Here is a 22570-nt window from a genome sequence, read left to right as displayed (position 1 = left end):
TAATAAACAAATGTTTTATAGACAACTGATTGACTGTTTGAAGGGAGAACAGCATTGATTTGGGAGTTTTTGTCATTGTAACGGGGAGAAAACAAAGAGCACATAAATGAATTGGGAGGCCTGGAACTGTCAACGCAATCAAATGGGAAAATTAAGAAAAATATCTCGTCAGATCCAACATATAAGCCTGATGTCTTTGGGACAATTTGTGGCAAACGCTGTCAGATGTGTGCGCCAGGCAATGAAGCTCTCTACACAACTGCCAGCGTTTTATTAAGGAATATTTCTTCTTTCTGTGTCTTTCCTCAACCCACTCCTTTGAGTCGGCACTATACATTTTATTGCTGCCGATCCACCGGGCCACACCTCCTTCGCGCGGCGCTGGTCCGCCGAAGCGCCGGCGGCACTCAAGCCGGGTTGCCGGTGCGCGGCTTGGCCCTGCGGCGGTTTCTGTCATTTGGGCTCGCTCCCTTTTTTTTTCGGCGTATTACGTAAGGATCTATGGCCGCTATACCGCCCGTGTGTTCCGTGATTTGCCTGCAACCCCCTCTCAACGCCAGGCTCAGGTGGGCCGGTCCGTGTGCGTCAGTCCGCGGGGGAGGGCCCGCGCTTTATAGGCTCGCCTGCGCCGCTCCGCCAGTCACACGGCGCACTGAGCACCGCTGCCTTCATGAGCCGCTTTATAAAGAGCTATATTTACCGAACTTTACGTTGTTTCCTGAGCTCTCACAATTGGCCAGGCGCACTCGGACTGGAGGGTTATAAGTTCGGAGGACCTCCTACCACTTTTAAACTTGTTCATGTCTTCGGAGCGCAGCGGCGGATAGGCGACACTGAGACAGGCGCACAGACTCCGGCGCGGCTGACGCTCGAACGCGACGCGACTTTGACAAGAGATAGCTGTTATTCCTCCCGACGATGGCCTTGTCCGGAGTGATGCTGCCGTCGTTTTCGACATTCTCCAACCAGAGAGAAAAAACCTGGGAAAACGTGAGTTAATAATCTCGCATTACGTTCGGGGCAACAGGCGTGAGTTGAATTAGACGTGTCACTTTTTTTTCTTTTCACCTGCTTTAGTTTAGGGTGACTGGGGTTTTTCTTGTAAAGTTTGTTCGAGCCAATTTGTTGGCTTTAGGGAAAAACAAGAAAGAAAGGAAAAAAGTAACTTATTTCCTTGGGCTACATAAAGAAAATACAACTCAGTTTAAGAGAGACTTGTCCAGCTGGGAACCACCTGCAGTGTCAAAAAAACCTGATTTTATTTTACACCAACGTTTCACCTGTTATATCTTATCTAATAATATATCTTTATTCTTTCAGAGGTGGAAAGGAGACATGGAAAAACTAGTGTCCAGCAGCTGCTCGATGCTTGAAATGGTACACAACCTGGACAATCACAGCAAAAAGGACGACGAGGATCTGAGTAATTATTTGGATCTGGATTTTATTCTCGCCAACACGACGAGCTCAGACAGCGTGGCGGAATACGTGGGCACAGTGGAGCCCAGCATGTACACGACTGGAAACTCGGTGCCCTCCTACCCGGCAGACGACCACCGCTCCCCGCCGCCCCCGTACGGCGCCAGCCTCATGACGGAGCTGCTCCGCGCCGAAGGAAACAGCAACTACGGCGTTGCACGCAGTCCCAGCGTTCAGGGGAGGTTTTATGTCAACACCGCTCCTTTTCCCCGCCCGGACAACATCAAAGTGGAGCCCTCCATGGACAGTTACGGTCCCATTTTGGGCATGGTGCCCCAGAGCTGTAGCAAAATCAAGCAAGAAGGGAACGTTTCGTGCATGATGTCCTTCGAGCAGCCCCGAGTGGCCATCTCCCCGCGGGCCGCCAGCAACATGACGCCGCCGCTCAGCCCCGACGACCAGGCAGCTTCGGACTGCCAGGCGCAGCTGTGCCAGCCAATGAGCTTCCCGCAGAAGTATCACACGCCGGCGGCTTTCCCGCACCACCCTCAGGCCCCCCAGCTGCAGATGGCTTACCACGCTCCGCACAGTGCCTTCGGCATGTACGACGAAAGCCTCAGCCTGCAGCCGGGCGCGCAGAGGGTGATGCTCACGCCGCCCTCGTCCCCCCTCGAGCTGCTGGACTCCAAGCCCAAGAGAGGACGGCGCACGTGGCCGCGGAAGCGCACGGCGACGCACACCTGCACCTTCGCCGGCTGCGGCAAAACCTACACCAAGAGCTCGCACCTGAAGGCACACCTCCGAACTCACACTGGTAAGACTGAGCTCAAAGCCGTCATTAAAAAAAGACTAAATAGGACCAAAAACCACGTTTCCCTGTTGGTCACAGGCTAGTCCTTTTCCTAACCCTTTTCTTTCCCCTCTTCTGTCCACGCAGGTGAGAAGCCGTACCACTGCAGCTGGGAAGGCTGCGGGTGGAAATTCGCCCGCTCCGACGAGCTGACCCGTCATTTCCGCAAACACACCGGACACAGGCCCTTCCAGTGCCACCTGTGCGAGCGCGCCTTCTCCAGGTCTGACCACCTGGCACTTCACATGAAGAGACACATGTGAAGGAGCCCACACAAGGACTTGGGGTTCATGGGGTGGGGAGGGTGCGGGGTGGGGGGATGTGTTGTTTTTATTTAAACTGTTCCACACATGACCAAAGTCTTTTTATATAATATTGAATTTAAAAAAGTTTTAGTGTTATTATTTTCTAATAATGTAGCTGGTACTACTTTGGTTCTATAAAAGCTTTAGAAAAGCTTTGTTTGCTTTAGAGCAGGCAGACCAAGAAGGGGCTGGCCCTGTACATACTACTCTTCCTTGACAGAACTGGAATGCCGTGTTTGACACAAGTGCCTTTCTATGACTGTGCTACTGTAAAACTCTTAGTGACGGAAAGACAAAATAGTACATGTTCTTGTTAACAGGAGTGAAATGCACATACAGTTGCCTAACAAGTGCAAAGACAATGTTTTATTTAAACTGCCTCAATGTCTGAATGGCCTGAACTGTTTCATTCTATTGCTTTTTCATGTCTGAAGTTATTGTTGTCTCCTCTGGTGTGAAAAACTCCTGGATCCAGCCCCTCTGTACACTATCAGGGCTTGATGTCCTGTGCATTATTTTTTACTTAAATTTATATGAATATGTAAATGGATTTTATACTGTAAAATGTGTATTTATTGTAAATATTAAAATCAACCAAATTGAACATTTGACTTGGGAACTACTTGCATGCTCCTTCATTCTAAATACATCTTGTTCACGCATTTGAAGACCCACAATCACACACACCCAACAACAGTCTTCATGCTGTGCCTACAACCGCTCTTAAGTAGGTGGCTGCAGACCTGTAGACCATCATATCAGTTACATTAAATAGGTTATACATGTTGCCATTGTATACCCACTGTAATTTGAAAACAGGGTCACTTGATTTCCACTGTGATGTTATGCAGCTGCAAGACAGAGAAGGGCGGCCACTTGTGGGCTTAGCCTATAAATACAAACACTCCATTTCCATAATTACAGAGTGAGCCAGGAGCCGTCTGGACAGAGGGGCACAGCAAACCCTCATCAGGGAGCCCTTAGACTCTCTTTCTGATGGGTAGAAATTATAGTAGGACATCAAAGGGCCTTAATACTACAATTACACCGAGTCATTCTGCACTGCAGTTTCAAAGTATCTGAGTCCGTGCCTATTATGTCTGCGCCGTGTCAGTATTTGTTTCACCCGCATCAAAAGCAGAATTGAGTAGATAGATCAAAACCAGATGGCATTTTTTAAACTGTAGATTAATATTAAACATTTATCTTCGAATAGGCGATGTGGCTGGTGATTGACAAAAAAAATCTCCCCTTTCGTATTATGACAATTCTAAAACTCTTAAACGTGTCTTGATAAAAAAAAAACCACACCTTTTATGAAAAGCGGTCACTCTATTCCATAGTAATATTGCAATTCACCCATAAAAATAGAGTGTGACTTAGATGTGTTCATCAAAACTCTGCTAGAATTGATCATATTTAAAAAAAAAAGAAAAAAAAAGAGGAAGTATACACTAGGTCAAAAATATCTACAGTGGTGGATGCAAATGTATCACTCTCATTTCACTTTTTTTTGTTCCAATATCAATACAGAACTTGAAAATATAAACAATCCATCTGAAATGACACGAAATCACTTTAGAAAGAAGCAGAGGAACAGCTAAAGATAGTTAACCAGTTATCCCTTCATTACACTGCTGTTCCTCTGGGCTACTTACTGCAAGTTAATCCTATATTTAACACTGATACATTTTTCTGCTGTCACACAAATTATTCATGACTTTCCGTGACATATGGTTGACTCCCTTCTTTCTGTTGTTGTTGTTGTTGCTACATTTCAAATTTAAAATACAAGACTTACCAAGTCCCAGGACTGTTAAAAATCACTTTTATTCAATTGGTACAGTGGTGAGCAACTTAAAACTCAGAGGATTTTTTTTTTAATTTTTTTTTTAGATCATATACATACTGTGCAATATTACGTTACAATGTTGATACTGTATGTTGATAAATAAGGCATTGTCACTCTGTACATGTCCATTAAGTTCTGGACTATACAGTACATACATTATGTGCCAAATAAACCTGATTAGTGTTATATGATTAAAAGGAAGCAATATTTTAAGGCATTTAAATAAATGTCCTCTGACTGGATCAAGAGACATTAATTAAGTGAAAAACACAAATCTAGAAAAAAAAAAAAAAATCCAATTGTTGATTTGTGAGAATAGCAAAAAAATTGGAAGCAGATGTCACTGTGAATCAGTTGTAACGTAAAGAAGTAGCAGAAGAAGTAAAAAGGTCAAAGCTAAGTGTAACAGCACCAGTATAAACAATGTAAGTTCACACTTTTTCCTTTTTAAAGAGGCTTTTAGTTGTATGGGAGTGCAAGTTGTTTGGGCATTACAACAATGCAACCAAGGATAAACCATCTGACACACCCAATCTGCTGACATCAGAGGGATGGTGCAACAGCGCTCCAGGTATACTGAACTTTGTTCGTAAGAACGGAAGACATCATTGATTATCGTTACCATCTTAATCATAGTAAATACAAGATGCAACCGAAGATATGGGCTAAATCATTTTTAACCAAAGCTGTTAGGGCTAAAATCAGGGATTCCCAAAACATCATATTTTCCACATTGACATGTACTGTGTATCGCCGTTGAGGGTGTGATTACTTTCAAACACCTTCTTAATCCATGTACTTTAAGGCCAGGAATAGTAGATAAGCAATCCTAAATGTCAGGAAACACTTATAACATATGAAATAAAAATCTAAATCATGCCGTTTTCATGCCGATAACTAAACTTCTGTCCTATAAGACAGGCTTTTGTTTTAAAGATGGGAACTTTCTGTTCTAAGCTTGTACATAAAACTGTCATCTAACAATATTTACAGTACATGGAGGTTTCTTTAAAAAAAAAAAAAAAAGAGAAAAACTCTAAACACAGGCTAAGAGGGTAGTTAGCGTGTATGGTTTGACTTTCAATGTGAACTTTTTTTTTAAGAGTAATTAAAGGTTATATAAAACAGTTTATACAGTGCATTTTAAAAGTTCTTCATACACCACAGATTCATTGCTTTTGTATACAAATAAAACTGTAAAATATTCTTAAGTTTTTTTTGTTGTTGTTGTTGTTGTTGTTTTCTTTCCTTTTTTTGCAACAAATAGGCTTTTGGTTAAGGCAGGGCGATTAACCATTACAAGATATGGAGCTAGATATAGGTTGTAGTCGAGTACCCTGCTGGTTTGGGTTGCGTTAAATCGCTATGTTCCTGCAGGATGAAGCCAGGATTAAATCAAGTGGCTCCGTATTGTCCCTGGTTATAGTTGCCATGTAGTTTGGGAGCAATGAACCTTAACTGGTTGCTAAATATGGAGTAATTTGACAGGAGTCCAGTCATGGCGGGAGAAACTCTGGTCTCTTACACAAATTGGTAACCGGGGCTGCTAGTCTTGTCGGGCCAGTGTCGGCGCTGTTGTCATGAGCCTGCTGACGGAGGACTTTAAGGCAAAAGGGAGAGGACTGAAAAGCTGTGGTGGGGCATGTCTGGTCAGGCGCTGGGCATGTCGGCCCTGCTGAGAGCGATGGCGAGCTCCAGGTCCTGCTGCTCCTGGAGCCGCAGCCTCCTCAGCCTCTCCTGCTCCTCACGCTCGCTCTCCCGCTTGGCCCATTCCAGCTGCTGGCTCTCACTTCCAAACTAGGACAGCGAAACCAACATTAGATGTGGACAAAAATGCAGGAACGCAGGCTGAAATGTCCGCACTAAAAGAGACAAATCACTGGACAAAAAGCTGAAAAACTGAACGGTGAATGCAAATTTAAAAAACAAGTATTTCTAATTAGGCAGAACATCAAAAACTATGTCCACACATAACTGAAATGATTTGATTTATAACAGTGAGCTGAGAAAAACAAATGCAAAAAATATAAAACATTTAGATTTCACTTTGATGTCACAAAAAAAAAAAAAAAAAAAAAGGCAAGAAAGCAGCACCAAAAGCTTAAGGAAAAAAAAAAAGATTCCTACACAATACATAGTGCTACACTGGTGCCATAAATTACTGGTCACATGTTTTCCTGTAAATATTCAGTACTTAGAACAATGTGACCGAGGATACATAATGAAAATAATCATGCTCATGATTCACACCTCCTCAGATTAAACCGTACGGACAGGTTTTTCACATGCAGAGGATTGATCACCACACCCTTGTACAGTCTTACCTTAACATGTTCTGATCCTGGCAGAAAAACAAAGATTACAATACAGAGCTACATGTAAAAGAAACCACAAATCCCTTTCACAACTGTCATGCTGGTACGAGGGATAAAAATAAATTAATGTCATGTCAAATGATACAAACCAGACACAAAAAGCTGCCATGCATCGTCTCTCCACTTGAGAGCACACTCAGCTGTTAGCCTATACACGATGGCAAAGAAGTGGAAGGTGGAGAACAAAGAGGCAGATTTACTCTGTTTTGCTGTGCTTCGAGGCATGTCATGCTTTGACAGAAAATAAGCCTTTAGCTTGTAGCTCCAAACTTGAAAAATGCTCTTTGAGCGCTACCTGACCGGGCAAGCTCACCAACTGGCTGACTAAAAGTGTGTAAATCCTGACTTCCTGTCAAAGACTGAAGCGAGAGACGACATCAAGCATGCAAGCCCCTTTACCAGGCGGACGAAAAGGTAACAGTCGACTGGATAGACACAAATACCGGAACTGTCCAAGTCAGCCATGCAAACACGTATTTTCCTTTTTTCATACAAAGCCCATGAAAAGCTCTCAGATGTTCCGTAGGTTGTTAGTCAACAGCCATTAAAAACAGAAGTCCTGTGATTGCCTTCTAAGTCACAGTGTGTAGGAAGGTTAACAGAATGGGGCCCAGCGAGAGAGAGCTGACACTTTTGAGCCCTTAGCTCTACAGTCTGACTGAGATCAAGAGATCAGCAGCTCATGCAGACAAAGATACTTGATCCAACAGAACACTGTACGGACACTACACTTACAGGGACAGAATCTGAAAAACCCACAGGATAGTCCTTGGATGTTTTACTTGAGTCTGTCGTAACAAAAGAGTCTTTACTGTCTGTTGTGGAGCAAACACTCTGGAACGGCTCTGACGCACCCAAACTGAGCATACCTACTGGAGAAGGAAGACATTTACAAAAATACCAAATCCATGTAACAAAAACAGTTTTGGTGGCCTGACTACAGAGGCTAACAGCCGTTAGCCCCATGGGAAAATAACCTCAAACTTTAAAAGACTTGTGTAATATTGTGTTGCTAAATTGTTACAGGAAGCCAAGAGCATTAAGGTCAGAGTAGTCACCCAGGGGTGATATTGGTTTAAAAAAGGTGTTAACCACATTTTTTGAGTAAAGCTCAGTGATGCATTGAAGCTTAACGAGCGCAGTGTTACTCTTTTAGAAAACATAATTGCAAAAGACCGACCCACCCTTGTCTACATTAAGCTTTGAAGACGTTTCCTATTGACAGTACGATTATCTGGCCATGGTTGTTCTCTGAAACTTGCACCAATGCCCCCGAGGCTGCATCTGCAAATCGGAGGGCTTCCAGCAAACAAAGGGGTCCATTATCTAATCAAGAACACCTATATACCTATATATTCTCTATTAAAACACCAAATTTACTTGTTATACTTCTTAGCAAATTCCTGAAACGTTGCTGCAACACACTTGTAGGCAAACAGTTAAATTACACTGTCTTACTGGACTAAAAGTGGTTCTGCAATTGTCCCTGTCATGCAGACATTCAGAACAGCCCATGACTTTGAGAGTGGGCTTCTCACTTCCCCATCACGTACTGTATGAGCTAGCTTGATGTTTAACAGTGGATATTCGTCTCTAGCCCTCTCTGGTAAAGCAAAGGGGAACACCAACTTTCTCACGCTGTGGCGTCCGCTTAAAAAAAAAAAAAAAAAAAAAAAAAAATAGAGTGCACGGTAACACCGGAAGTGCGTTTGCTGAGCATGGCCTGTGAGTGGTGTGTGACTTCACACAAAAGAACGAGATGAACAGGAGTCTAACTGCATACAAATGGCTGAAAAGAGCGGTTCTTAATCTAATCACAGTGTTGGCAAATTTAACTTAACACACCGCTGGGCTATTTCAACTGTTGAAGACAAAAATAAAGTAATGCCTTTATAACACTAACTGAGTCACATCACTTTGGAAACCCATACTACTACCATATCTCTGCCACCAGCTTTCCTGTTCCAACTTTCTCTGCAGCTCAATAGAGAAGTTATTTTTTTCCGCATACCATTAGGCCACACAAATCCCTGTTAAGTAGGACAACAGTCAGTCACAAAGAGTACCCACAAATGTTGCTGTTTTTGACAAGTTACAAACATCGAAAATGGCAAAAGGGCAGATAAAAGTTGTACACCTGTGGGATAAATGGTATTCACTTCAACTGGTTTAACCAACATTACATGCTGATTTTTAACATCAAAAAACCATTAATGTCAAGTTAAGCAGCAAGCACAGTCATGTTCAAGCACCCACACACATACACACATAAAATCAGGGCTTACCATAGGGAGGTGCAGGCCGGTTAGGCACATTTTTCTTTGATGGGAGCACAGGGTTGTCCGACTTCGGTTCACACACCAGGGAAAAGATAAAAAAATACCTCAACTATCGCACAAACTGATGACTCCGACAGAAATGTAAGCCAAAAGCTAAAGCCTTTGGCCTCATACCGGAGAGACTGTTTTCATAAATGTGATAAACTGGCAGAAAAATAAGAAATCAGTCAGGATGAGATTAAAATTAAGTGGAAAATGATGCTTTATGGTGCAAATGGTTCGAAACTCCAAGAGACCCAGGAGCCTACCTTTGACATCTGACTGAAGTCAGCAAATCCACCCCCCTTGCTTCCAAAAGAATTGCTTCCAAAGGGGTCCACTGTCCCAAACACATCTGTGACAAGAGTACATTGAAAAGCATTTGGAACATTTGAATATGTTTATGGAAAGAGCCAGAAACTATAATGAAGTTCAGCCCTAAACCACACGTTCAAAATCATCTCTACATCTTGCTTATTCTGAAAAGGCCTGCGTGCGATTTCCACAAGAGGGAATGTGGCATGACCGTTTAATTTTCCATGACATTTCGCAAAAACCTGGAAAGCAGCGGTTTTGTTTAACCTGACGTATGCATCTGATCAGCTAATTAAAGGAGTCAGTTGGCGTACTGTTAACCAGAACTGTGCCGGGGTTGTTTTGAAGCTCTGAGGTATGCCGCTTAATGAAAAAAAAACGGCAAACTGCAGATGGTTACAGTGAAAAAACAAAACATTGTAACATAATATGTTTGTTGTGAATGTGCAACCACAAGAGACCCCATTCATGTGAAGTACGCAGTGTTTTCTTTTACGCACAGTAACTCAGCTCAGGTCTACAGTTGCCTCTATGTTCTTCTGAAGGCGTGTAGCATGGCAGAGCACTGGCCAGGACTGGCCACTAACTTAAAACAACCTCTGTACCGTATGAGGCAGAGCTGTTCAATAGCAGCAGATATAAAGACAGGACAGAGCAAGGAGTGAACTGGTTAAAGGAGTGGCAGTGTATTCTAGTAGAGCAGGACCAGCAGTCACAGAGTTTCTGTTATGCTTGGCTCCTGCGAGCCTCCTGTTTTTCCAGGGTAGGGGGAGTATTTTTAGTTGGCCAGTAGTTAAATGCGTAGGTACTCGACTAAAAATAGCCCTAAACCGTAGGAAAAATTGAAGCCACAGTGGGTAAAAATTGTTTGCCCCTCATGCCCCCAAAAATATAATCTAAATCTAACACGTCACCCAGAATCGCAAAGAATGACTCTTTGAGACGAGTTTCACAACTAGGACATTCTCTCACTTTCAGATGTTGCTTAATAGAGTCACATTCTGGGAAATCTGAACGCAAAATTTGCACATATATAGAACAAGGATGAATTTGCATTTGTGCCTTTGTTTGATGATACTGCAGTACCATCATATACAATATCTTCCTGACTACAGTAATTGTAATAAGATAGAGAAAAATATACAACCTACATATTCAAGATGACAGCAAAGAACATAAACGAAAATAATGAATCACTGACTACCTGTCTTGGATTTGTTGGAAAAAATAGACCTAACAGACTGCTAAATAGGTTGAACAGAAAAATTGAGCATTTTTGACTTTTCCCACAAGGATATAATAACAACAATTCCAGAAACAGCAAAATGTTTTCACGCAGATAAATATAACATCTGGTCAATCTTTACATTTACAACTGAGAAGACCCAGAATAAAATATTTCCCTGTGTACTGTCATCCAGTGTTGTTTGTGAGCAATAAAGTACCTAAATCCTTTGGTTTTGGGCTGTTTGATGTGAAAGGGTCACCACTGCTGAAGGCACTGGGCTGGGAAAAACAATAAACGCAAAGCACAAGTAAAGTAAGTGAGCTATTCAAAATATCTTGTTTAAAATACACACACAATGACCACATTGTCATAAATGAGAGAAATCTCTATGCAGTACTGGTTTACTTGGTATCTAAAATGGCGAAGACACGTCAGAGCTCGCTTCTACAGTAACAGCACCGACAACTATAGCAAGTCATTAAACACAGAAAAAGAAATATCCATCTTAACTTTTGACTCTTACTGCTAAAAAAAAAAAAAAAAAAGGTGTTTAATACCTTGGTTGGCAGTGTGGGTTTTCTACCAAAGGGGTCTGAAGATCCAAACAGGTCTGACTTGTCTGTCCTCTTAAAAAAATCTTCAGACGAGGTGCCTTTGAAGGGATCACTTTCTTTGAAAGGGTCCCCTCCAAATGGATCTAGAAAAAGGACAAATAAGTCACCTTCAACCTCCTACAAGAAATTATTATCATTGAACTGAATTGTTGTATGAACTCCAACAGAGTGGAATGTACAGCAAACATTTACATTTCATTTAAAAACTAAATTAGTGTAGGTGATTACCACATATCATCAGCTGGCAGAGCAGGGAATTATCTTGATCCTTACAGAAATATAGGAGCAAACATAAAATAAAAAGATACAAGTAGGTGTTCAGACCTTTGAAGTGGTCGGACTTGAAGGGGTCTTCTGTCTGGAAGGGGTCTACTGGATGCTCCTTAGCACTATTGTTGTTGAACATGGCTATCTTTGACTTGAAAGAATCATCCTAGCGAATTAATACATAAAAAAAAAAAAAAAAAAAAAAAAAATGAATAACCCCCCCACAAATTAATAACCATATCAAACATTAGTAAAGCCTTGACGAAGAAACAGCAAATAATTGTCAACTTTTAGTGACTATTTAAAGTGGCCATGTTACGGCAAAACACATTGAGACCACAATAAAAGGCAGCGTGCACACGTTCTAAACAGACTCAAAACAAAGAGAACAAACATAGCATGTCTAATCTGCAATTGTAACTACAAAACTAGGCACCAAAAAAGGTTTCAGGAGAATACTTGTTATTGCACTCTACGGAACATGGATAGCACTGAAGAGATACATTCGGAGAAGGTGACATAAAAAGGACTACTGTTAAGATTGAAATATTACTCAGTTCCTCTGTTCTCCTTCTGTCTTTTTAAAGGTCAAGAACCAAGACGAGCACTAGGTTTTTCCAGGTGAAAAGGCTGGTAAAGTTCCAGAGGTCCAGGCAACAACTCTGTATTAGAAAAGAAGACATATTCATCATCTCCTCACCGCAATCCTGAAACCTGCGTTGTCCTTCTCAGCAAACCCTTCACTTAAGTCCGGCAGGTTGCTGAAGTTTCCTCCGTTGATGTCGCTCAAAGCGCTGTTGTACTGCTCAATGGTCTTAGTCACCTCCTTTTGGCTGTTCTGGATCAGCAACATTTTACTGCGGGCCTAAACACACACAAAAAAGAGTGTTTAATCCATATGTATTTCCATAAAGTATGTTATATGATTTCATTCACTGTATATTCTAATAGTTTTCAGAGCTGTTTAACACTGCTGAATTTCATATATATGTTTTACCTCCACTAATGGTAGAAAGTCCTCAGCACATGATTTTTAGCAGCTTATTTAAGTGGTGGTTAGTGGTTAAGTGGATGAAAAAAATAACCTTAACCACTATGATACAACAGTTTCAGTTCAGTGTTGTACAAATGTGTGTGCTTCAAAGCATGCTAGATACTTTAGGACAATGGTCACAGAAGTAAAAGTAAAACTAAGGATTCCGAAAGTGTTGTGTTATAAAAACCATTGAAGGCAGCATTAAACACAATATAAGTTCAAATTCCAGAGATGGTACATAAACATAGAAACCCTTCTATCTCCAAGTCAGTATTATGATTGGGTATCCAGAGCTTAATTTGTATGAACTAATACATCTTTCTCACTTTGCAACCTTATCTTTATGCAATTAGTTTATGGTTAAAAGTGGCAGAACATCCTCATGTAACCTGTTGTCTCTCCATCTGCACTGACCTGGTTGATCTCTTCCTGGGTGGTTTTGAGCGACTTAATGATGCTGTCCAGCTCGACGCGACCGGAGAGCAGGCTCTGCTCCAGCTGGGCCTCCTCCTCCTGCAGTCGGCTCAGGTCTGCCTTGGTGCGGCTCAGTTCGTCCTCCTGGCTCCGGAGGTCGGTCTCCTGAGAGCGGATCTGGCTCTGCAGGGACGAAATCTGGAGGGTTCCAGCAGAAAGAAAGAGATACGTTTTATATTTGTAGGTTCATCGATGGTGTAAAGTTAAAGCGGTTAAACTGCTACATGATTAGAAATTATAGTTTTAACTCAGATTTTGTTTTGCTTGTTAGGATGGATAAAAACAGCAATATCTTAATGCTTGTTCTCAGGAGGATGCAAGAAAAATACAGTACAGTAAGACTGTGATCCACTTTTAAATTACACATACTTTTTACTTAGTTGTTTTCAAATGAATCAGCAATGAAATGCTTCACGTTGTAATATGCATGTCATTTGCACAAGAAGCAAAGTCACCAAAACATGTAAAGTTACACTATTTTAAAACACCCAATGACTGTTTGAAAGTAATAATTAGCAGCAATTTCTTTACACCCTTACACTCAACTGACCTCACTGTGTGACATATCTGATATCTATTATCTGACTTCAAAAATGCCAAAGCATTATCTGCTTAGTACAAAGATTAGATAAGAACTGCATGTGTATTACCATGTCACCAGAGGCACAATATAAAACAGAACAACATTTCTTATAATTATATTTTAATAAGTCAAGTCTCTAACCATTTGGGACTCTTCCTGGCACTTCTGCTTGATGTCGTTGAGCATCCCTTCCAGTTTGGAGCGCTGCTGGTCCATCTCCTCCAGACGATCCTGGGCATCCTGCTTTTGGGACTCCAGGTCCTGCAGGCTGCTGCTCTCCCTGTCTAAGTCCTTCTGCATGTCCTGAGGGTCCACCAAACAAACAAAAAATACACACACACACACACACACACACACACACACACACACACACACACACACACACACACACAGACACACACACACACACACACACACAGACACACACAGACACACACAGACACACACAGACACACAGGTGTTTGCAGGGTACAGCTAGAGAGTCTCATCTTTATTCAGCCATTAATTCTTTCAGTTCATCTCCAGATTGTGTGATTTGGGAGGGAATCAGTATTTGTACCATAAATGTCACATTCACAAGGACTGAGATGGACTGGTACTCATGAGTCACTCGTGAAATACAAATTCACTGATATTTTCTTTTTTACATTTGTACATGAGTTGTACATTATTTCTGCTTAGCCTTACCTGAACTTCACTGTTTTGCTGCCTGATGGCATCCTCCTTTTCCCTGATCTCTTGCTCCAGGATGAATTTCTCTCTATGGGTGAAGCACGCGTGAGAAGAGCAAGGGAAGTGAGTAAAAAGTTCTGTTATTACGCCCTAAAAAAGCCAATGTTGGCAATACGCATGGCTTAAAAAGAAAAGGAAAACAAATTGAACTGTTTTCCACATGTAGAACAATGTGATGAGTGATAGAAATCTCATAGAAGCTTTACTGCACTTGATGGTCACTTTTTTGACACTATATTACGTTGCCCTGATATGGTAAATGTAGTTTATTTTGTAGCTCAAGCATGGGCATGCTCGAGATTCAAAAAGAATAAACATTAAATAAAAAACAAAAGATGGGGTATCTGTTTGAACCATCTGATCAGTATTCTTTCCATGACTTTGTGACAATATGCAGACTTGAAGCACTAAAAGAAATCAGAATATTTAGTACATCAGTGTATACATACAAAAATAATTTGTAATATTGTTAAGTAGTCCAGATCTGGTCAGGTCAGGCTTAGTCCCAACTGAAACTTTCAATTAATGTAAGATAAGCTAAAAAAGTATTAGCAAGGCTCCATGGTGATGTTGCTTTTTCAAGTCTCTCTTGGCATAAAAAAAAAAACTAAAGGAGCACTAAATACAGGTTAAATTTATTCAATAAAACCAACTAATGGTTTAAAAGAGCTTTGATCCTGAGCCTCAACATCAGCTCACTGCAACCTCCCCTACTTTTTCTCAGAGGAAGTGAAACAAAGCTATTCTTCTGTTACTCAGGGTGCAGGGGCTCACCTCTGCAGCTGAGCTATTTCCTGGCTGAGGTCATCTAGCTCTTTGATGCCTGTCAGCTCTGCCGACCCCGTGGAGCTGGTGCTGTCCTGAGGCGAAAGACATCGAGACAGATGAGTGAGAGAGAAGGACAGTTGGGAAAGAAGGTACGATGCAGGACGTGAGGGAGACGGAGGGTGAGATAGGAGACGACAAGATTGACAATGGCAGGTAGGACAGGGAAACGGATGAAATGGATGCAAAAAAGACAATAGGGAAGATGTTCTAATAGGGAAAGGGGGACACAAATGAGGGAGAAGGAGAGCAGAGGGGACATGAGAGGTACGCAGGGGGAGAGAGGAGCTCCCCACTGGTACGTCTAACAAAACAAAAGGCACAGGAAGGAAATACAAACACCTCGCACAGCTAGGGAGGGAGCCAGAGATCCAGACAATACATGGATGAATAGAAATGCACACAGGACAATACAAAAGAATTTTAAACTACAATGAAATGTGTCTTATATTTCAGTGTTCACCATATCAGGCCTACAACAAAATAAGGAGTCTCAATCTCCATCTATGAGTGCTCAAAGCACTGGTCAGACAAACGCTTTGAATACTGTTAATAATCTGTTCATCTGTTTATAATAAATGCAAAAGAGCAGATTTTTTTTGATGTAACAGGCTCAAATAAACTGACCTATTAGATGTCCTTCCATTTGAAGTCAAGTTTGAACCTACACACTTTCGGCAGCTGATCCAAAATGTTTGTTCATGTGTCCATTGACCATAAGAGTGAAAAAAAGCTTGCAGCCAATTTAATAATTTGTCCTTTTTTTCGTACTTTTTGAATGAAAAGCTGGAGCATGACACCTGTTTTGATGGTCTGAAACAAGACATTTTTGCTTAAAAATTAAACATTTTATGATTCTTAATTAAAGATATCTTCAATCATTTTTTGGCCAAAGCGTAACACCTCTACTCCTGGATAATCTATATTTGTAAACAACTAATAAATTAAGTGACACTACTCTTTTTTATTGGAATTAGTAAGCAAGTATACCATAGATGGCCATTAGTTGACACTGGTTGCTGTGATAGACCATTGCTAATGACACTGCAGCAGGTGGCAGTGTGAGCCCTTAACACAGCAACGGTTTAGAAAAGACAAATGTGTGTACACTCTGAAAAATAACAAAAATGTTGAAAAGAGTAAAAAGGTCTAAGAATTTCTGTGTTCTCTTTTGTTGGGAAAATTAATTGGGAAAATTAATACATGATGAAAGGAACATGGTCCTGTTTTCACCTAGTGTTTCAGACTTAGACAGAGAATATGACAGAACAAAGGCGCCACCTTGTGACACAAAGCTCAACTACTCACTCTGCGCATATTAGCAAGTGCAGCAGGGTCAGACCTCAGAGAAGACATAAGCCCTGCATAGCTCTGTTAGATAGGATAGAAAAGAGTTCAGAAAAGGAAAAGGAAAAGGAAAAGCCCCAAAAAAACCAACCAAAAAAAACCAAACAGATTTGCAAGGAAAGGCTGAAAAGCCAGACAGCAGAACTCACCATTTAAAATGCATACAGTAGCAGGAAAACAGACTCTTAAGGTACAAGTAAAAGTGAAAAACTTTGCTTTGGAAATTAAGAGGAATTTCAATAATGAGGGTTAATGAAAGACTAAGCAGTGGTTGTAGTGAGCTGAAGTCAGGACTCACAGGGGCTGCCGCTGAAGTTGCAGTCCTTTCTGAAGGGGGAATCATGTCTGGAGTGAGAGTGGAGGGAGGGTCTACACCTTTAGTGACCTTCTGCTGAATAAGATACATGGCCAGAGAGAACTGCTCCCAGGTCAGCTTGCCAGTTTGTTTAGTGTCAGCCAATCCCCTGCAGACAGAGGGGTAAACTTCACTCAAAAAAAATTATATACTGGACACTCCGTGAGAAAATAATGCCCAAGATTCACAGATAACATCATACTCTGAATCCTTACCAGTTTAACTGTTTCCACCACCTTGGTATAATACACTTAAATCATTTTCGCATCTTATGTTTCACCCATCTTTTGGAGAAAATGTAATGATTTAAGCTGTCCAAAAGATGGTGCTATGGCATTAAACCTGGTAAGACTTGCTATCCATGAGTATGGATAATTCAGCCCTATTCATGTACCTCGGTATGAAAGCACTAGTGAGATTGGTTCTATAGGGGATCATTTTATCTCGAAAATGAAAAAAAAATGCATGTTTTTTTTTTTGCTTGGTTCAGGCACAACTAAAGAATGCGGCATTTTAGTTTCACTTACGACAGCGTGTGGCCTAAGACTGGCATGTGGAGTGCTGTATCTACTGTATATCGGGGTGACATTTAGGCTGCCACTGTACCATTTGCCTTGTATTACATGCACACAATTACAGAATAGTATACAGGATTATAGTTAGAATACACTAAGCAAAATCTTTATAGCCATTTTCAATCATTACACTGTATTTTCATCAATTTACAGCTCAACTGCATCTTTTCATCACATGCATTTTTTATTGCTTTGTACTTTAATTGTGGTGCTATTTCAAAACTATGTGGCAACCCTTTCCCTGTGCTTGTTAAGAAGGTAATATATTTTTGTTTAGAGACTGAAAAAACTTTAAACTTTTCCCTTATTTTTTATTGCTGTCAAACACATATATTCTATAGTGGCCGAGAATGCTCTGCACTACAACGCTCTGCAACTTGAGAAAGTGTACGAAAATAAACAAAACCAAATTAAGACAACATCTTCACCGCTTAACCAACACACGACAGCAATTAAAAACGCAATTAAAACACGAGTAAATTAAGAAACACACTCAATCATTTGACCGCGTGCAACTGTATATAGAAACGTGCTTCAAATAAAGAAAACACGAGGAAATACAAAAACACTGCAAGTCTTACACAACACATCTGAAATTTTGATCTGAACTGAGCTGTGGTCTCACCATATCTGTGCCAACATTGTCTGGGAGAGACTGGACTGCATGAAGATCTCTATCACCTCAGTGCCAGTGACGAGTCCATCATTGTCGGTGTCCGTTTGCTTGAAAATGTCATTATATCTCTCCCTGTCAGCCACTGGTACCACCCAGTTCACCGCTGGCTAGAAGGAACAAAGGACAACATTTATGTGATTTCAGATGAAGGGGACAACATCTGCTACCAACTCATAGTTCTTCTTATGTACTAGGCATAAACTTTAGTTTGGGCTTTTTAAATAATAGCTAGCATTTAAGTATTATAATGTTTAAGAGTAGGAAATAAAGTATACATGGTGTTAAATGAGGAAAACATTAACTATAAATAGCATCAAGTCCTGCCAATAATTTACCAAGAAACCTCCCCTAGATGATAAATGCCCTGGTTTGCTCATCAACTGTTTACTACAAACAGCGTGATGATTCGTCACACACACAGTCACACACACGCACACAGGAAATGGTAGAACGTTAAATATGAGAATAAATTCAGATTAGTGTTGTATATACAACACTAATCTGAATGAGCTAATCTGGGTGACAGTACATGCAAGAAAATCTTAGCACATAAGCATACTGTATTATTGCAGTCAGAAATAATGTACAAGGATCACAAAATGTGTTCTGCACATTCTAGCTTTTTTTTTTTTTGGTTGACAGAGAAAATGTCAACTTCCGGAAATTAAAATAGCTTTTAAAGAAGGGGAAAAGGACATTCATTGAAAAAAAAGAGGACATCACAACAAGTGTCATGACAGCCACGTCCAGTAATCGTAGTACAAGTGTGAAAAGAGAACCTTGCTTCCCTTCCCTTTCAAGGAAACCTGTTTCTCGAAAAGTCACGGGTGACAGGGCCCTGCAGCTATAAAAAGGTAGAGAGAAACATACTGGCTAGTGCAAAATGCTTAAAACAATGTGGCAGAACAACTCCACCCATTAGCAACAGGAAAGAATCAACACATGAAATGCTGGTTTCTTTGAAATGCCATCCTCTGCTCTTGTGACACTTATTTAGGGAGAAGCAAGGAAAAATAAATGTATTGATTTTTACATCTTTTTGTTCGCTTCTCTTTATTACACAGTTTTATTTCTAATTAGAGAACGATCTACATCCCCAAAGTGACATCATAATACATCCTGAGATTACCCTGGACTATAGGTCACTGCACTTAGAGTCATATATGAAGCATGTTTTCTTTTTTCTTTTTTTAACAAATTCCAATGAGTAAGGCAGCTACCTAAGAGAGCAGGCACAGGAACAACTAGTAAAAGAAGTGACACCACTTTGTTTTTTGTTTTTTACTAGATTTAGCTATATCTTTTAATCGAGAGAGTAGGGCTGGGAAATAACTCAAGATTAACATTTATGAACTTTCAGTGGATTCATATCTGAAAATAAAATTTTACAAATTCTGTTGTCTAAATGAATTATTCTGAGCAAATTGTAATTATAATCTAATCAAACTTTCTTTTGTTTTACATGCATGACGAGTTGATTACTGCAATGCTTCATCCCTCATAGACTAACCGAGGCAGTGATGCAGTCACAACACTTTCAACAACACCTCAAGAAAATTACAGGTGAGGAGGTGATGTGACATACCGGTGAGCTGGATTTGAAAGAGTGTTTTGGAGAGAGGTTGACAGTATTGGTGCTGAGGGGAGTAGCGCTGGCCAGAGGAGGAGTGCTTCGCAAGGTCTCTTTGAGAGGAGCCGGGCCAGCTGTAAGACCGGACAGAGCAGGCAGCACAGCCACAGCACCTGGCAGTGCACCCGCAGACTTCTTCCTTTTAGAAGGGGGGATGAGGGAAGCCGGTAAGAGAGCTGGGACAGGCTCCTTCTCCATGGCTCGATATACAAGATGCATGGCCTAGAAAACAGGCAAATCAGATCCTTCATATGTATGTTGGTAAAAACAGCTTTTTAAAGACCTCTTATCTGTTGAAATTAAATTTTCATATATTAAGTAGTTACTTCCCAATATTTACTGTAGTAGACAAAAGCCAACTTACCACTGTGAATTCATCTTTGTCCAAATGTCCATCTTTATCTACATCACTTAGGTCCCAAATCTACAGAAACAGTAAGCAAATGCCAAAAATGATCACGATTTAGTTGCTTCGATTTGTTAACACTGTGTTATGTGTGTGTAAGTCTCTCCATCATGTCATATCACCTTTCCTAACACATCCAGAGGTAGCTTGGAGTTTATCAGAACTGGCCTGACTTTATCCCCGGAGAGGAGACCCTTTACAGGAGACAGGCTCTCAAAAATGCCCTCAAATTTCCCTTTTTCATCAGGCTGGGAAAGAAAAAAAAACAAGTTTAGATGGCAAGCTTGAGTTTCTTCTATTTTCAAGAATGTTCTTGAAAATACCATCAACTCACCCTTATTGCCCACTGTGAATCAGGTGCTGTCGTTGAAACACTTAATAACGGGCTTTTAGTGTCTCTCTGCAAAAAATGAACAAGCAGGGCAGACAAAGACAATTGGGGATGCAATTTTACTTCACAATATCACTTTCTGAAACACTCCGTTTCAACACTTACAAATTTTGGTGCAGCTAAGTTTTGGTTGAGGTTGCTTAGGCTGATGTCATTTCCACCCTGGGCTGAGGCCACCAGTCTCAAAGCTATGAAGAAACCCTAGAAAAGAGGAAGAAAGCAAGAAAAAATCCAGCGTTTAATGCACACATCAGCATCACCACTCACAGCAAATTTACAGAGAAATCTAGTGTTACCCGCTTATCCAGATAGCCTTTTCTTTCTGAATCTGCCAAATCCCAAATCTAGGAAAATAATAATAATAAAAAAACAATTTAGATGCTACTCACTGAGTATATGAGTGTGTTTTGTGTGTACATGTACGTGTGTTTGAGACCCACCTTCCCCAATGTACTGTCTGACAGCCCTGACTTCTTGAGGAACTGAGCTGCATCTCCAGCCGATATTTTGCCTGTGTTCACTGGATCCAGCTACAAAGAATGAGTAACAAAACGCCAAGTGGAAACAGCGGACACACAGGAACTGTGTTTGATTAACTGACTTTAGATGACAGACAATTTTCACTTCACTGAACACTGGAGGAGCTGGGGTGGAAATTAACAGCAGTAACCACGACCTTACCTGTCTGTAATAGTTTTCGTAGGCTGGGTTTCCACTTGATAACTGGAGAAGCGGACATCAAATAAAAAAATATAACACCAGCTAAGTTACAAATGAGAGTTGTATCAGCTGGCACACACACAAAATGAAGCTGCTAGGAAGCTAAAAATGTCTGCAATGTTAGGAGACGCGAGCGATTAAAGTACATAAACACAGCTTTGGTCGCTAACGTCAGCTAACTGAAGATGTGTTTTTGTTCAGTTTTATCTATTAAATGCTTACTTTCGCCACTACCGTTACCACCTCCTTGCAATAGTAGCCTCCTTCTTCCATTGAAAAGCACTGCATTTTTACCATCCTTACTTAATCTAGCCAACCATGTTGACTAAGTTGACTACGAAAGGTTGCTAATACGGTGTTACAGGCCAATATTCGCCAGTTTATAAAGCAGTAACGTGGTGAGAGCATACAGCCGCTGTCACTGCCACTTGATAATAACCGAAATTTAAGTTAAGTGACTTTTCTCGAGATATTGGATGTTCTTACCTGACTGACAGTCATGAGCGCCGCCATATTTCCTGGTGTCTCGGGAGCGCGCACTCGCCCCTTCACCGGACGGGGGACGAGCGCAGAGAACCGGGGTTCCGGTGGGAGTACCGTGTCCGTCCCAAGACCGGGGCCACCGGTTGGGACAACAGCTACTGGCCGATGGTGCGGGGGTTGGACTTGAAGCCCGTTAAAACTGTTCTGGTATTAGTTCCGACTGGCTGAGTCACAGTCGCAGCCCTGATGGAAAAAAAAAACAAAACAAAAAAAACAAAACACCGTATGACGAGGCACAGGTGGTGACCCGTACTAAAGGTAGAGTACACACTTAGATGGAAAAAAAAGTCTTGCTGTATCCAAATCAAATACTGCACTAGTAATGAAGAAGTATCCTTCAAGGTGACATCGACATTATTCTTTTTAATTCGAAATTTAGACAGATAAACACTTTTCAGTTGTTTTTTTCTTTGTTGACTCTAGTTTATTTTGGATAGAGGTGCAGAATTCTGGCAGTAGGAAGGTGGGAACCGATGTGCAGATTTATGTGCGTGATGTGGGATGGAAGTGAATATTTCCTACGTAATCCAGTTGTTGATCATCATGGTAATTTTCACAGCCACACATGTAAATGGTGGCCAAGCAGTATGGCTCCTTAATTAAAGATTTGAAGAACAAAAAAGGCCAAGAGGGCTTTCTATTATTTAAATTAATATAATTTAATTTGAATTTTAAAAGGTAATAATGTACCATAATATTAACAATAATTTTACAGAATCTTGAAGCCCTGTCTT

At 41.0% G+C, this 22570-nt stretch overlaps 2 protein-coding genes across 9 annotated transcripts; one reads left to right on the top strand and one right to left on the bottom strand.

Moving 5' to 3' along the window:
* Window positions 1-658: 658 nt before the first annotated feature.
* On the top strand, window positions 659-3170 carry LOC120798437 (Krueppel-like factor 2). The gene is made up of 3 exons (XM_040142669.1): window positions 659-990; window positions 1321-2233; window positions 2357-3170. The coding sequence occupies exons 1-3, from the start codon at window positions 919-921 to the stop codon at window positions 2530-2532; spliced, it is 1161 nt and encodes a 386-aa protein (XP_039998603.1). The 5' UTR covers window positions 659-918; the 3' UTR covers window positions 2533-3170.
* Window positions 3171-4458: 1288 nt separating this feature from the next.
* On the bottom strand, window positions 4459-21917 carry LOC120799101 (epidermal growth factor receptor substrate 15-like 1). 8 transcript variants are annotated; one of them, XM_040143990.1, is made up of 24 exons: window positions 21780-21917; window positions 21255-21296; window positions 21014-21103; window positions 20870-20917; window positions 20679-20774; window positions 20517-20582; window positions 20305-20430; window positions 20141-20200; window positions 19732-19998; window positions 18096-18253; window positions 16839-17004; window positions 16502-16564; window positions 15143-15228; window positions 14324-14396; window positions 13778-13939; window positions 12994-13191; window positions 12244-12408; window positions 11601-11709; window positions 11220-11359; window positions 10880-10940; window positions 9389-9474; window positions 9087-9147; window positions 7537-7673; window positions 4459-6223 (listed from the first exon to the last, which is right to left on the bottom strand). In XM_040143990.1, exons 1-24 carry the CDS (start codon window positions 21804-21806, stop codon window positions 6077-6079), a joined length of 2634 nt encoding a protein of 877 aa, XP_039999924.1. In that variant the 5' UTR covers window positions 21807-21917; the 3' UTR covers window positions 4459-6076. The 8 variants fall into 8 exon arrangements, 7 of the variants coding, with proteins under 7 accessions (XP_039999924.1, XP_039999928.1, XP_039999921.1 ...); XM_040143994.1 differs by having other exon boundaries at window positions 7537-7670; XM_040143987.1 differs by lacking the exon at window positions 21780-21917 and adding an exon at window positions 21516-21758.
* Between the last annotated feature and the right edge of the window lie 653 nt (window positions 21918-22570).

This window comes from Xiphias gladius, chromosome 14 (genome assembly GCF_016859285.1).
Source record: "Xiphias gladius isolate SHS-SW01 ecotype Sanya breed wild chromosome 14, ASM1685928v1, whole genome shotgun sequence".
Taxonomy (NCBI): domain Eukaryota; kingdom Metazoa; phylum Chordata; class Actinopteri; order Istiophoriformes; family Xiphiidae; genus Xiphias; species Xiphias gladius.
The sequence above is the reverse complement of the archived record's forward strand: the minus strand, read 5'-3'. Positions and strand labels throughout refer to the sequence as shown.